Here is a 15326-nt window from a genome sequence, read left to right on the forward strand (position 1 = left end):
TCCCTCATGACATTCTGGAAATGTTGTTCGTTTGAAGGGGTATCGGTTCCCCTTGAATGGGTACCGATTCCCCTTGCCCAGAAATCATATTTTCAACCCGAAAATTACTTCATTTCCACTCAAACACTTCATATATCATCCCCTTTTCATTCTTAACTCTAGTACACATACTTAAACCAATCTATATTCATTTATTTCATCTTAAACCTCAAAATCCTATTATCCATATAAGATTCAAAAATCATACCAAATTTTCAATGTGTTCTAATTCCCATTCTAACACTTCATACTTCTTAATTAGATTGATGACAAGTCAAATTCATCCATAAAACTTCAACAACCATACCATATCAAAATTTCATCTTAAAACTCATATGGCAAATTCCTTCATAATTCCTTTATCTTATTGTTTAAATCCCATATAAGCTTTCCTTAAGCTTATTTAATACCCAAAGAATCAAAACTAAGCTTAAAACTCAAGAATTAACCAACTGAAATTAAACTTACCTTTGCCTTGCTCTCCCGCGTGTGAAGAAGAAGAAAGGAGAAGAGCACTCTGGATGATTCTCACATATCCCACGTTTATATTACCTTAAAAAATATATATATAAAAATCCTTCTAGTCAAATGACCATAATACCCTTAATTTCCTTTAATAATTACCAAATAACCTTCAATATATTCAAATAATCATTGAATTCCTTCATTCTTCTACTTTAGTCACCAAATTCTGAAACTTTACAATTTGGTCACTAACCCGGTATTGCGGATGTTACAAATCTCCCCTCCTTTTAAGAAAATTCGTCCTCGAATTTTCACTGCACATCTTAATACGAACATATCTTCTAATGTTCTTATGTTGCTTCCCTGACTTATTCTTTCTTGTCATCATCAGAAACTTACTTTTCAATCATTTAGTTTTCCGACTATCTTTTTCGCGTTTATACATTCATCCTCTGTTGCTTATCATATCAACCATATTCAAATTCACATCATAATCAATTAACTCAACTTTATCTTTTCCTTCAATCTTATAACTCTATCACCTTTACTCTGACAGCTAGTCAATAACATATGTTTAATCTAGGGTACAAACCCTAATCAACCAAACACATACATCCTTTCAAATAGAAATTATCTCAACATTCGCTTACTCAACTTATCAATTTCACCTCTATTCTCATACATCCTGAAATTTCTTTTGCTTCAACTCAACATTCTGACTTCATGTGTCCTATAATCTGATCATCGATATACACATTCTCAAACTCTTCTTATCAATCCTCAGCTTTACTTAAATATACAAATTCTTACTTCCTTTTCCTTTACTATACCACATTATTATGATCCAAATATGCAACTGTATCCAGATCCATTGCAGATCTGGTTATCATATCCTGACAATATCTTATAATCTTATAATTCCAGTACATTTTTATCACATACTCTAGTTAGCCCATACTAACTCTTTTCATCTTAACTACAAACCCTTATCATAAACATACTCTTGTTTATGCGCAATACTATCACTTCGTTTCAAACTCATAAGCTCTGACTTTATACATCTTATACACTTGTCACTGATGTACTTATCCTTGAGTTCTTCTATACGTACTCATCACGTCCTTAGATCTTTTTAACATTCTTATGGTGACACCGGTTCACCATATTCTATCTTATCCACATAATAACTCTATATCATTTTTCCGATTCCAAACGATGAAAACTTTCTATCATTATTCAGATATGATTTCAGCTTTCTGAAATCAACTTTTGATCTTACTAGGCATTTCCTGAGGTGTCCGCTCTTCATCCTGCCTGGCCAGGGCAAGTGAATAGCTATCACAATCAGGAATATCACCTTTCACTTACTTCGAAATTATCACGATCGGATTTCTACTGTATTAAACTATTCTTATTCTATTAGCAAGACAACATACTCCTTACACAATCAGATCAGATTTTTTTTTTCAATCTATGTTGGAATGTACACCTTTTATGACACTTTGGACTTCGGTTTATGCCGAGAATCGGCTAAACCTTAGCTCTGATACCATTAAATGTAACACCCCCAACCCGTATCCGATCCGGATACGAGTCCGAAGTGTCACATTGACTTTTCAAACATTTATTCGTATAAAATAGTGGGTAATTTAAAAACTTTGATAACATTTAAATTATTTCAAAACGTTTACAACAGATATCAGAGTTCATACCATTTATATCTTTAGACTACATGCCAACTACACTCTGTAAACAGTACATACATTTTCTGATCTGATATTTGGTAAGGAGAACTGACCTGTCTTGCTCCGCATTACTCTTTATTCTTCTCGAAACCTACGTGTGAAACAATCACACGCTAAGTCGTTGACTTAGTGAGGCAATAATTAAACATATAACAATAAATTCATGAACGTGCATTCATACCATTGAATCATGACATTTCAATATGCATGTATCTATTGCATGATAACAATATATATAATCATGTCATACACACACGCAACATATCTTCTTGTATTACTTTCACTTTTCGTTTGTCTTCCAATTGCATTGCCCATGTATATTATTATCTTTATCAACATCATTATAATTCAAGCAACACATGACATATCACCATAAGTATATACATCACATATATCTTATACATTACATTCCATGTTATCTCTTATTAGCCCATGTGCACCTGTGAGAACTGTAGATATGTGAGTCTATTGAGGTTGTGCACCACTATGCTGTCACCACAGCTCATATAAATGTCCCGGAGGACCTATCCAGAGGTCACACAGACCCCGGTAACTATCCAGAGGTCATAAAGATCCTCGGTAACTGTCCAGAGGTCATAAAGATCCTCGGTAAACTGTCCATATGTTCCTTAGAACATAGGTATACTGTCCATATGTCTCGAAAGACATAGGTAAAACTGTCCATATGTTCCGTAGAACATAGGTAAACCCTCGACTCTTGGCATGCCAACTATACCCCTAGCTCTCATATCACATAACATGGGCATTATCATTTATAACATTTCATATCACTTGTTCTTTCTCTTCTGTCACATACCACATGTATGTGTAACCATATACTTCATATCATATCACATATATCACATATTGCATATTCATGTAATCATATAGATCATGTCACATGGCTTATATCATTTCTCATATTCATATATATAGTTCACTTTCACATATCACATTTTCCTTTTCTCCTATTTTTCATATCATGTCTCTTATAACCACATATGTCTGTCTTATCTCATATCCTATAATTCTTTAGCTTATATCTTATATCACATGTTTATATCATATAACTTATGTAATCACATATACTATTTATACTAGTTCACATAGCTTATTTCACTAACATGTATTCACATGTACATTTCACTTTTCGTATGATTTCATAATCATCTGTCACGTAGCTTATAACACTTCTCTTGTGTTCATCTGGCATGTAACTCATTGTCATCTCTTATCTCGTATGATTCTCATACACCAAGTATATCACATAGCTTGTTACCTATATAAATATTTTCTCATAACTTATCATCACATAGTTCCCATAACATTTTCCTATAGATTCATAAATCTTTACCATATGACTCATGTATTATATGTTCATTTCCGCTCATATCCTCTCCATATAACTTATTTACATATTCATATATCACTTCTGTCAATGTCTCCTCATTTATATCATTCTTATATTGCCCTATAAATCAATGTTATTTAACTTATCTCACTTTTCATTTAATCTCATAAGTTGGTTATACATTCCTATATATATATATATATATATATATATATATATATATATATATATATATATATATATATATATATATCTAACTCATGTAATTTATATCCTTTCTCTTGTTATCATATAATCATTGACATATAACACATATCATATAATTCATACCACCTAACATGTAATACAACTAAACATATTCATGTAATATAAACATAATCATACAATCATATATTCAACATATTGGAAACAGACTTGTCGCAAGTCAAATTTCCATACACAATACGTATATTCTAATAGTACGTACTCACCTGGCCTCACTAGTCAATATCGATATGTTATCTTTCCTTGATCGATCTTACTGCCAAACGTTCCGGAGTTGCTTTATGCGTAGAATCTACATACATGTACATTTTGAGGCAATCATTAGATACCTACACCTTGTATTGGATACTAGCAACTTAAACGAACTTATTAAACCAATATTCACATTTTCCTTTAGGGGGAATCGGTTCCCTACTATGGGGGTATCGATTCCCTCATGACATTCTGGAAATGTTGTTCGTTTGAAGGGGTATCGGTTCCCCTTGAATGGGTACCGATTCCCCTTGCCCAGAAATCATATTTTCAACCCGAAAATTACTTCATTTCCACTCAAACACTTCATATATCATCCCCTTTTCATTCTTAACTCTAGTACACATACTTAAACCAATCTATATTCATTTATTTCATCTTAAACCTCAAAATCCTATTATCCATATAAGATTCAAAAATCATACCAAATTTTCAATGTGTTCTAATTCCCATTCTAACACTTCATACTTCTTAATTAGATTGATGACAAGTCAAATTCATCCATAAAACTTCAACAACCATACCATATCAAAATTTCATCTTAAAACTCATATGGCAAATTCCTTCATAATTCCTTTATCTTATTGTTTAAATCCCATATAAGCTTTCCTTAAGCTTATTTAATACCCAAAGAATCAAAACTAAGCTTAAAACTCAAGAATTAACCAACTGAAATTAAACTTACCTTTGCCTTTCTCTCCCACGTATGAAGAAGAAGAAAGGAGAAGAGCACTCTGGATGGTTCTCACATATCCCACGTTTATATTACCTTAAAAAAATATAAAAATCCTTCTGGTCAAATGACCATAATACCCTTAATTTCCTTTAATAATTACCAAATAACCTTCAATATATATTCAAATAATCATTGAATTCCTTCATTCTTCTACTTTAGTCACCAAATTCTGAAACTTTACAATTTGGTCACTAACCCGGTATTGCGGATGTTACATACCGATTAGACCCATAGCATGTGATTCCATTAGAGAGGATTAAAGTGAGTCCAGATATGTTCTACATCGAGGAATCGATAGCGATCTTGGCCTGGAAGGTTAATGAGCTGAGAAACAAGTCAATACCTCTAGTTAAGGTCCTATTGAGGAATCATGGAGTAGAGGAAGTAACTTAGTAAACGGAAGAGGATATGCAATAACAATACCCGCACCTATTCAGATCAGGTAATTTCGAGGATGAAATTCTTTTTAGGTGGGGAGAGTCGTAACACCCCAAAAAATGGGTTAGTAGTTTCAAGCATTATACGTTGGGTTTGGACGATTAATTAAGCTCAAGTTAAATAGCTGGGTCAAGGGTGAAGGAATTAGGCTTGTAAGAAGCCCGTTAAGTGTTAAAAATGGCATTTTTGAATTGGGAATGAAAGAGGAGGTACCAAGGGAGTAATTAGTACCTTGTTTGAAAATAAAATTGAATAACCATTAAGGGGGATGATGTAAACGAGGGGGTGAAATCAAAACATATTTCTAAACGACGGAGTAATTAGCCCTTCTTCACTTTGTCATCTTTTTCCTCTCTTCTCTCCTCTCTTTTCTCCTCTATTCTTTATCTCCAAAGTTTGTAAAGGTGAGAGCTTTGTTGTTTAGAAAGGGTTTTCAGCACTTCTAAAGGTAAGAACGAGAATCTACACCCTTAGAGGTTTAATTCAAGCCCAAAATCAAAAGGTTTGGCTTTGAAAGGTTTTATTTATAGGACTTAGAAGTGATTCTGAGTTGTTTCTAAATGTTTAAAAACATGTTTCTAAACATTTAGAAGGTTAAAAATGAGATGTTGATCCTTTGCTTGCTTTGGTTAATGCAAGAACATGAAAAGTGCTCTAAAGCTAAGAACAAGGAGAAGTTAGTGCTTGGGTAACCTTTAGAGCCTCCTCTTATCAACTTTTAGTGAGGTAACACATAAGTAACTCCCATTTACCATATGTGAGCCATCACATAAGTAACTCCCATTTACCATATGGGAGCCATAAGACTATGTTTTGCTTGCTTGTTGTGTTCATTGGGTGAAAAATGAGTGTTAATGGTAGCATGCTTAATTGATGCTTTTGTATAGTTAAAATGACTCACTTTCATGTTAAATAACTCCATAAAACTTAAGCCTTTGGTAGTCTTAAGGGGGCTTTAAGAAGCCTTTTTCGTGCTTAAACAAAGTATTCTGAACCTTCTGTATCATACTGTAAGAACAATACCGATATTGATCTTCGTATAGGGTAAAATAAGGTAATTTTTTAGGGTGAGTATCGATACCCCTTCAAGGAGTATCGATACTCGGGGTCTGGTCTCGATACCCAAGGGTGTGGTCTCAATACCAGGATTCCAAAAGTCCAAAATGATACTGATACTCATGAGAGTATCGATACTCTACATCAGGGTATCGATATTAAGATTTAAAAATTAAAACATTGAAGCTAAACCGGTAATGATACTAAGGCTAGTATCGATACCCTAAGGCCAATATCGATACTGACAGGCTCAGTATCGATACTGACGTCTTGTATAGGACAGAAAACTTAGAAACTTTTGTAAGTTTGTTGAGGGGATTATGAGGGCATCGAGGGTTCTTAAATAAGACTACAAGTGGTAACAATATTTGAAACCCTTATGAATAATAACGCTAAATTGTATGGCATAAAACTAGCATTTTTTTGATGCTCGGGAAACAGCAAGGACACCCAGGGGTACTTGAGCGTATGTATATACTATTCGAATATGTGAGGGGAAATATCATGATTCTCTTTCCCAGTGCGATGGCACTTTAGTATCAGTGTGAATGCACTTTTGTATCAGTGATGCAGCACTTTAGTATTAGTGCTAAGACACTTTCGTTATATATTGGTAATTATATTATGATTCTTTTGATACTATGACACATATCTTTATGTTATGATCTATGCTTATTGCATTATGTTGTAACATGACTTAACTTGTTAAGTATTCATAATTAATGGATGCATGTAGTACAGTGGAGTCATTTATGTGGCACTAAGCTCGTAGCTCACATTTGAAATTGTTTTCGTTTGTAGGTTAGTAGGTGTCAGACTCGGAAGCATATCGCCAGACTTCTGATTCCAGATATCCGCAACAGCAAACTATGTCTTGATTATTGTAGTGGGCATGTATTATCGTAGACCCTTTTTGTATTTGAGTCATAACCCTTGGATTACTGTATTTGGTAACTATTTTTAGGAGCTACTGATTTGTAAACTTAATTATCATTATCTTATTTTGTCTAATGTGATTAACTTTATTTGGAAAATAAAATGTTTTAATGAAAGAAAAAAAATGGGTTAACCACTTCGGTGGTCCCATGTGATGCATAAACCCTTCGGTTTTATTTTATTCGGATTTGGGTGTTACAATATATATATATATATCAAAGGTAAATTATACCATTGACCACTCAACTATTTAGCCCTTTTACTTTTGCCATTGATCTTTTAACTTTGTCAATCAAACCACTTAACTATTTAATAATCAATTAAGCCTCAACTTTGTCAATCAGACCACTTAACTATTTAATTGTGTCAATCAGGCCACTTGTCATTAACAGTTGACGGAAGTGCTGATGTGACAGTTAAAGAAATTGAAATAATTTTACATTTAGTCCTCAATACTTATACAATATGTCAATTTTATCTTAATTTTAATTTAATTTAGTAAATTTAATCCTCTAATCAGATTGTGAAACGTGTCACAACATGACTGGAAGATGTTTTTAAATTTAATTATTTTATTTTCCACCCAATCATATGGTGACACATGTCACGATAAGATTGGATGAAAAATTGATGGTAAAAGAAGAATAAGAAATCACAAAGAGAGCGTAACAATGGGGTTTGAACCTATGCAATATTGGTTCTTATTCCAACTACGAAACCACCAAAGCTAAGAGCAATGCCTGGTGTTAAAGTGCAACATAAAAGAGATATAAAGGAACAACTATATATATATATATATATATATCATTAAAAAAATATTGTAACTTAAGTAATAATTTTAATTTTTTACTAATAATTTCATATATATTTTTTAACTACAAATTATTTAAAAGCTTAAATTATTTGATAAATTTAACAAGAATATATATATATATAAATAATCATTAAGTATTTTTTTTAACTTAAGTATCTATTCTTTTTTTAACTTTTTTAAAAACCCAATTATCTAAAGAAATAATAGTCAAATTAAGAATGGTAAACAAATAATAATGATTTATTTTATCTAAAGATCGATACATGTATTTAACGTATTATCTTATATTTTAAATGTATAATATTTATTTAACAATGATATATATATATATATATATCTTATGTGTTGCACTTTAACACCAAGTAGTGCTCTTGGCTTTGGTGGGTTGGGCGTTGGTTTAAGAACTAGCATTGCACTGGTTCAATCCATTGTTACTCTCTCTTTGTGATTTTTTTCTTCTGCCATCAATTTTTCATCTAATTTGATTGTGACATGTGTTACCATATGATTAGGTGAAAAATAAAATAATTAAATTAAAAAATATCTTTCATTCATGTTGTAACACGTTTCACAATCTAATTTGAGGATTAAATTTATTAAATTAAATTAAAATTAGGATCAAATTGACATAATATATATAAGTAATGAGGACTAAATTTAAAATTATTCCAATTTCTTTAATTTTCACGTCAACACTTCTATTAACTGTTAACGGCAAGTGGTCTTATTAACAACAATTAAATAATTAAGTGGTTTTATTGATAAAATTGAAAGATCAATGGCAAAAGTAAAAGGGCTAAATAGTTGAGTGATCAACGGTATAATTTACCCATATATCAATTGCCCATTATATTTTTATCCGTCCCGGTTTTAGTCTATCGACTGTTAAATTTTATAAACTCATTAACAGAATTTTAAGTTGACAAATAAACATAAATAAAAGAATCCACTTCTAGATTAAATATGTCGTAACCCACTACAAAATGTAAATTTTCCCCATAATGATTTGTTTGGCTGTTGAAAAAATACTCAGAAAATAAATTCGAGTATTAGATTCAAAAGTTATTTGAAACTGATCCGTTTCAAATTTCGATATACTTCTTCTCTTTGTCTTGTTAATGAAACTAGAATTACAAAAAAAAAAATAGCAATGCTCTTGATTACTTTTGAGCTAGTGAGTTGTTAGAACGATTGAAATTTCTGTGTCTAATTAAGTTGATATTTATTGGCCGGTTTTTGGCTTGAACTTTACATTTATTCAAGGATGGATGAGGGACGAGTGGAATCGAAGGGACGGTTGTGGGCAATCTGATAGAGATGCGGCAGTGGGTAGATGGATGATATTGATAATAAAGATGGATATGATGAAAATAGATATATAATTATCATATCGAATCCTCCTAGTTGCAATGAAAAGGCAAACTCTGTAAATAGCTCTAATCAGCCCTCCTAATCGCAGTAAAGAGGCAAATCAGAGTGGGAAATCTCTCTCACGAAGAACTTGAAAAAGAACTTAATGAAAATAATCTTTCAAGGCGCAAGGTAATCAACACTTGTAAAAACAAACTCTCGTTGTATTATTAATCTAAGAAATTCGATTTATAATGATGAATAAGTCTCCTTTATATAGGAGAAGAGTTCTAACAGTCCTAAGCAACTAATAAATAAAATAGTAATAAACTAAACATGTTTTAATTCTAATTCCTAATAATAATAAACTAAGAATAATGTTTTAACTCATCCTTATTTCCTAATAAAATATAAATCTAATATTAAAAGATAATGCATTCTATTGTATTAAATTATATTATAAATAATCAATAAATTATTAAAAATTAATAATATTTACAAAATCTAGTATTAATCCCGTATAGGAATTTCTACATGTGTTGTCTTAACTATAATGAGCGTATCTTGAGTTTCCGATATCGGATTGATGAGATTCAAGAACTGTTGGAAAGATAAGAGATAGTTGGTCATATCTCCAGGAGACATGTTAACCAAATAACACCAGGATACCATTCAAAAAGTCACCACAAGTCTGATGTTATTCTGGTATTCTTTTCTAAGGTTTAGTCGGGTGGATCAATTGGAAGTGTTAGTCCATCTTCCTTTGATGTGAGCCTTGTGGTACATGTATCACAATCGTCCTCTTAAAATTTGAAATTATCATATATTTTTAAAAAATTCTATATATTTTTATTGAAAGCATGATTTCGCTCCTTAAAATTTTATAAGTTCGAACTTGTCTCCTAACACAAAAACTTGCGTCCGTCCCTATATTCATTGAAGAAAGATTTGCTTCCTGAAGCTGCTACCATGGTTTTGATTTGAGAGGGTAAGCTTAAATGGATACTATTGATTGCATTTTACATCTTTATTCTGCAGGAAGGGAATGGTTCTGTATATCCAAAACAGGAGACTTGTGATATGACATTTTTCTTGAGTAGTTAAATTCTCCTGCACTTTTATTTATCGTGATTGAGTATAAGACTATTTCCCTCTCGTCACGGTTATTCAGACCGGCCGACTTCAACTATGCTGTTCAGGGGATTTACCCAACATTGCACTTGAAACTGTTAGAACATTACACTATGTACATATATATATATATATATTCAAATTTGAAAGATCATACTCATATTCGTGTCCCAGTATCTCTAGCACAGTTATTTTAAGAACATTATGAAGTCCAGGTAACAAGTTTCAACTAGAAGAGAAGATTATATCATTCAATTAGAGAAGCAGAAGAATAACAATTGAACCGTAGACATTGAGTTTATGGCGATTTACGAGAAAGAAAAAAAATCACAACCATGCTGAGTTCTTCAAAGGAGTGACAACTGCCTTGATCTGCAAGTAACTGCTAAGACCATAGATTCCTTTCTCCCTTCCTTGACCACTCATCTTGAACCCACCGAAAGGGACTGCAGCATCAAATATGTCATAGCAGTTTATCCACACCGTCCCGACTCGCAATGCTCGAGTCAAGGTGTTGGCAGTTTCAAGGTTTTGAGTGAAAACTCCGGCAGCCAGTCCATATGAAGATGCATTCGCCTTTTGAACAGCCTCATTAAGATCCCTATTGTAGATCAAAACACTGAATGAGGACAAGTGCAATGGACAGAAACATAGGTAATACTCATTGTTTTTGCTACAAGTAACTGCATCTAAAACCAGTGTCCAACACCGGTGTCGAGATATGATCTAAGCAACCTCCAAATACATGAAAAAAAATTTAATATAACAGAACACATGCTGTGTGCGACGAATATTCAGACATGAGTGTTGAAATATGACCTTCCAAAGAACCTTGTCCAAATAACATGATAACTTCTATTTGTGACTTACTTGAACTTGGAGATGGATTGTACTGGACCAAATATCTCCTCTCTAGCTATCAACATGTCATCCTGATTGGAGCACAATAATGGGAATCATATTATAAAATGAACAAAATTTATCACATCTTAACCAAAATCATTTCAGAATATATATATTTTATACATACATATACGTGGTGATACTGATACCTGAACATTGGAGAAAACAGTGGGTTGAATATAATAGCCTTTGGAACCAAGTTGTTCACCTCCAGTTTCAAGTGTGGCTCCACTTTCAATGCCAGATCTTATGTACTTGAGGATCTTCTGGAATTGCTCATTATCAATCTAAATAGTAAGAAAACAAACAAAAATAATCAGTTTTTCATACATCATGGTTTCGATTTTGGGTCCTGAATTCCTAGGTGATCAAATATATTTGACGATGATGTTGGCACATGTCCAGAAGTTCAATTCTCAAGTAATGAAAGCAATGGCTATGGGAGAACCAAGAATCTCTGAGAGCCTATAAGGCATCTCTGTCTCACCTGAGGACCTTGTTCGATACCCGTCTTGAAAGGATCCCCGACAACACGTTTCAGTGCTCGAGCCTTTGCTTTCTCTACGAACTCATCATACACACTTTCATGCACTAAAGTGCGAGAACCGGCACAACAACACTGACCCTGCAGAAGATAGATGAAATTGTACGACTTGAATTCGAAAAGCGGTGTTTCAAATAAAACAAAACTGATTTTATCCTATTGGTTTATATTGTAGGATTTGAATGAGCCAACCTGATTAAAGAACAAGGCTGAATGTGCAAGCTCAACAGCCTTGTCAATGTCACCATCTTCGCAAACAATGAAAGGAGATTTTCCTCCGAGTTCCAATGTTACCGGTTTAAGGTTGCTGTTTGCAGCGAGTCCGAGCACAACCTTGCCTGTAGCAGTGGAACCTGTGAATGATAGCTGCAAAGACAAACGGTTTAGATACTATCAAATCAAAAATACGAGACAGAGATCCAAAAAAATGAATTTTATCCGGAGCTTGTACAAAACCTTGTTCACATCCATGTGACTTGAAAGTGATGCACCAGCTGTAGGACCAAATCCAGAGACGACATTTAGAACACCAGGAGGAAGTCCAGACTGAGAGACATAATGTTATTCAAGAATCATTAGGTGTCATTGTCTGTTTACGATTCCGAAATGCCAAAAAAAAATCAATGAATCGTGATGTTAGATGCCATGGGATGGATGAATAACGAAAAACAAATAGAGCATAATGGATTTACAGTATCGACATACCTCATGAAAAAGCTTGGAAACATAAAGAGCCGACAACGGTGTCTGCTCTGCTGTCTTCAGAACAACCGTGTTACCGCAAGCCAATGCAGGACCAACTTTCCATGAATACAATAAAAGAGGAAAATTCCATGGAATAATCAGACCAGCTACACCATACGGTTCATGGAGCGTTTGAACATGATGTTGTCCATCAGCTGGAACAGTGAGTCCATGGATCTTGTCTGCCCAGCCTGAAGAACATGGGGAACCACTTTAATATTCAAAGGCCGAAGAACATGATGTTATTTCTTTGTTTTCGATATTCCTACCGGCATAATATCGGAACATTCGAACAACCATTGGTATCTCAATCTTAGCAGCTTGCTCAAACGGCTTCCCATTGTCCCAAGTTTCAAGTGTTGCTACCTCTTCAGTGTGTTTTTCAAGCAAATCAGCGAAACGGAACATTATACGCGACCTTTCCTATACATATCAAGAACCGGTATCAGGCAAAACTCTAATATACATTAAGATGGAGCATGGATATGTAAAAGAAAACCAGATGTTACATAAGCAGTCATCTTAGGCCATGGCCCTTCATCGAATGCTTTACGAGCTGCAGCCACTGCTCGATTTATATCTTCGGCATCGCCTTCTGCAACTCGGGCAATCACATCTCCCGTCCTAGGATCAAGTGTAGGGAAGGTTTTTCCTAAAGCCAGAAAATCATCATGGATTAGTTCTATTGTAACAAAAATAATCATACATGGGAGTACGGAGTTGTAACCTGAAGCAGCATCAATAAATTGTCCATTGATGAGAAGCTGAGTATGATCTATTTGAATAGATGGATTGATAGGTTCATCAATTGCAGCTGAGGTACTAAAGCTACTAACCCTTCTTCCCCATCTTGAAAACCTTCCTGCAATACATCATTGATTTTGTTCTTTCAATCTTTTACTTGTTAAAAGTATAATCTACGGAAGCAAAGTTTAATTCTCAACGTGTATGATCTAAAACACGGTATACCAGAAACTGTACAATATGTCTCTTTTGCAAAGATACTGTAGAGAAAGTGACAAGCGAAAAGGAAAAGGAAAAACAAGTTTTCTTAGATTTTTTTTTCTTCCCAAGAATCTAACATGAAGATCAACGCAAGGAACATAATACAAGAGAAGCTAAAGCATGGAGTTGATAGAGAGATCAATATTACCCGAAGAAGCTAAAGCTATTGCAGAAGGAGAAGAAAGAGAGAGCAGAGAGGAAAGCCTTCTGGCAGCCATTATCAGAGCTTAGTAAATACTTCTTCTTGTTGTTTTTGAGTTGCGTGTTTCTCTCAATCATTCATAATGGCATAGCTCTTTCTCTTTAAAAATCATTTCTCAAATGGACTCTTGTGTGCAGCTTGGCAGACTTTAAGACAAGTTTACAGTGTTGTCTATTATTAAATGCGATTTCTCCATATTTAGTCATCATTCATAAATTGTAATGATAAAAAAATTAGTTAACCCTTATTCTCATATGTAATGAGATAAGAGGAGGTAGGAGAGTAGGTTGTCCGCAATATCAAGTTGAGAATAATTTTCGTAGGAGATCTTCGAATTATGAAATGTTTTTCGTAGGACTCGATCCTACGACTCCAAGATTAAAAATCTTGTGCTCTACCAACTAAATTGAATGATCATTTCATAAATTGTGATGATAAGCTTCCCGTAAACTATCAAACCATGCCGAAAACTTGGATTTCAATCTCAAGTGAGAGAATTGAGGAAATTTGTGTGTATCGCGGTCTAATTTAAGATTAAGAAACTATAGTGAATGAACATAATCAAAAATATTAAAAATATATATACAACATTCTCGATTTAACACACCTGAAATGATATATTTTAAGTTTAATAAAAAATATTAAAAATTAAATATTTTAGATAACGATATATTGAAAATATTATAATTTTTATTATATTTATTTTCTATCATTCATTAATCTTAAATTAGGTTGAAGCAAAATTTCTCAAGAGAATTGTGATATATATCATAAAAATGAGAAATTATTAGATAGACCTGACTTACCACGTCATTTTATATCCCTCAAAATAATTTTTAAATAACTATATATTCTATTTTTAAATATAGGAAAGATGTGAAGATTAATATTAAATATAAAGATTTACCTTAAAAAAAATAAAGTGAATGGACGGACGGAGTACATCTAATAATTTTTCCATAAAAAGAGAGTGGTTAGCACACAGCAGGCTCAGTACCGGTCGGTTTTGTGAGTTTCACACGTAAATAGCTACTCTAAATTTGTAATTTTATATAAAAATAAACTAAAATATCACCGCCTTTTGTTTAAAATAGAAAAAATAATATTTATTTAAAATTCTTTTAGTTATTATTAATATATATAAATTCTAAAAATTTCATATTTTTTTATAGAAAAAATTAATTTTAGGAAGAAAAACTTTCTAAATTATAATTAAAATCGTAAATTAAACACATAATTAAGATATTTTTTATAATTATTAAGATAAATATAAATAAATTATATCATTGCTCATTGAATTTTATTATATCTCCTATATCAGTCACTATATTTTTAATTTTTTTAATTTGCT

The 15326-nt window shown here is 32.8% G+C and overlaps 1 protein-coding gene across 2 annotated transcripts; it reads right to left on the reverse strand.

The window, feature by feature from the left end:
- Nucleotides 1–10816: 10816 nt before the first annotated feature.
- On the reverse strand, nucleotides 10817–14032 carry LOC120141783 (benzaldehyde dehydrogenase, mitochondrial-like). 2 transcript variants are annotated; one of them, XM_039156643.1, is made up of 12 exons: nucleotides 13922–14032; nucleotides 13496–13630; nucleotides 13278–13420; nucleotides 13038–13191; nucleotides 12730–12959; nucleotides 12481–12570; nucleotides 12217–12390; nucleotides 11968–12105; nucleotides 11630–11767; nucleotides 11448–11509; nucleotides 10895–11178; nucleotides 10817–10840 (listed from the first exon to the last, which is right to left on the reverse strand). In XM_039156643.1, exons 1-11 carry the CDS (start codon nucleotides 13989–13991, stop codon nucleotides 10905–10907), a joined length of 1608 nt encoding a protein of 535 aa, XP_039012574.1. In that variant the 5' UTR covers nucleotides 13992–14032; the 3' UTR covers nucleotides 10817–10840; nucleotides 10895–10904. The 2 variants fall into 2 exon arrangements, with proteins under 2 accessions (XP_039012574.1, XP_039012526.1); XM_039156595.1 differs by lacking the exon at nucleotides 10817–10840 and having other exon boundaries at nucleotides 10870–11178.
- Nucleotides 14033–15326: the final 1294 nt, after the last annotated feature.

Source organism: Hibiscus syriacus, unplaced genomic scaffold (assembly GCF_006381635.1).
Source record: "Hibiscus syriacus cultivar Baekdansim isolate YM2019G1 unplaced genomic scaffold, ASM638163v2 tig00000187_pilon, whole genome shotgun sequence".
Taxonomy (NCBI): Eukaryota; Viridiplantae; Streptophyta; class Magnoliopsida; order Malvales; family Malvaceae; genus Hibiscus; species Hibiscus syriacus.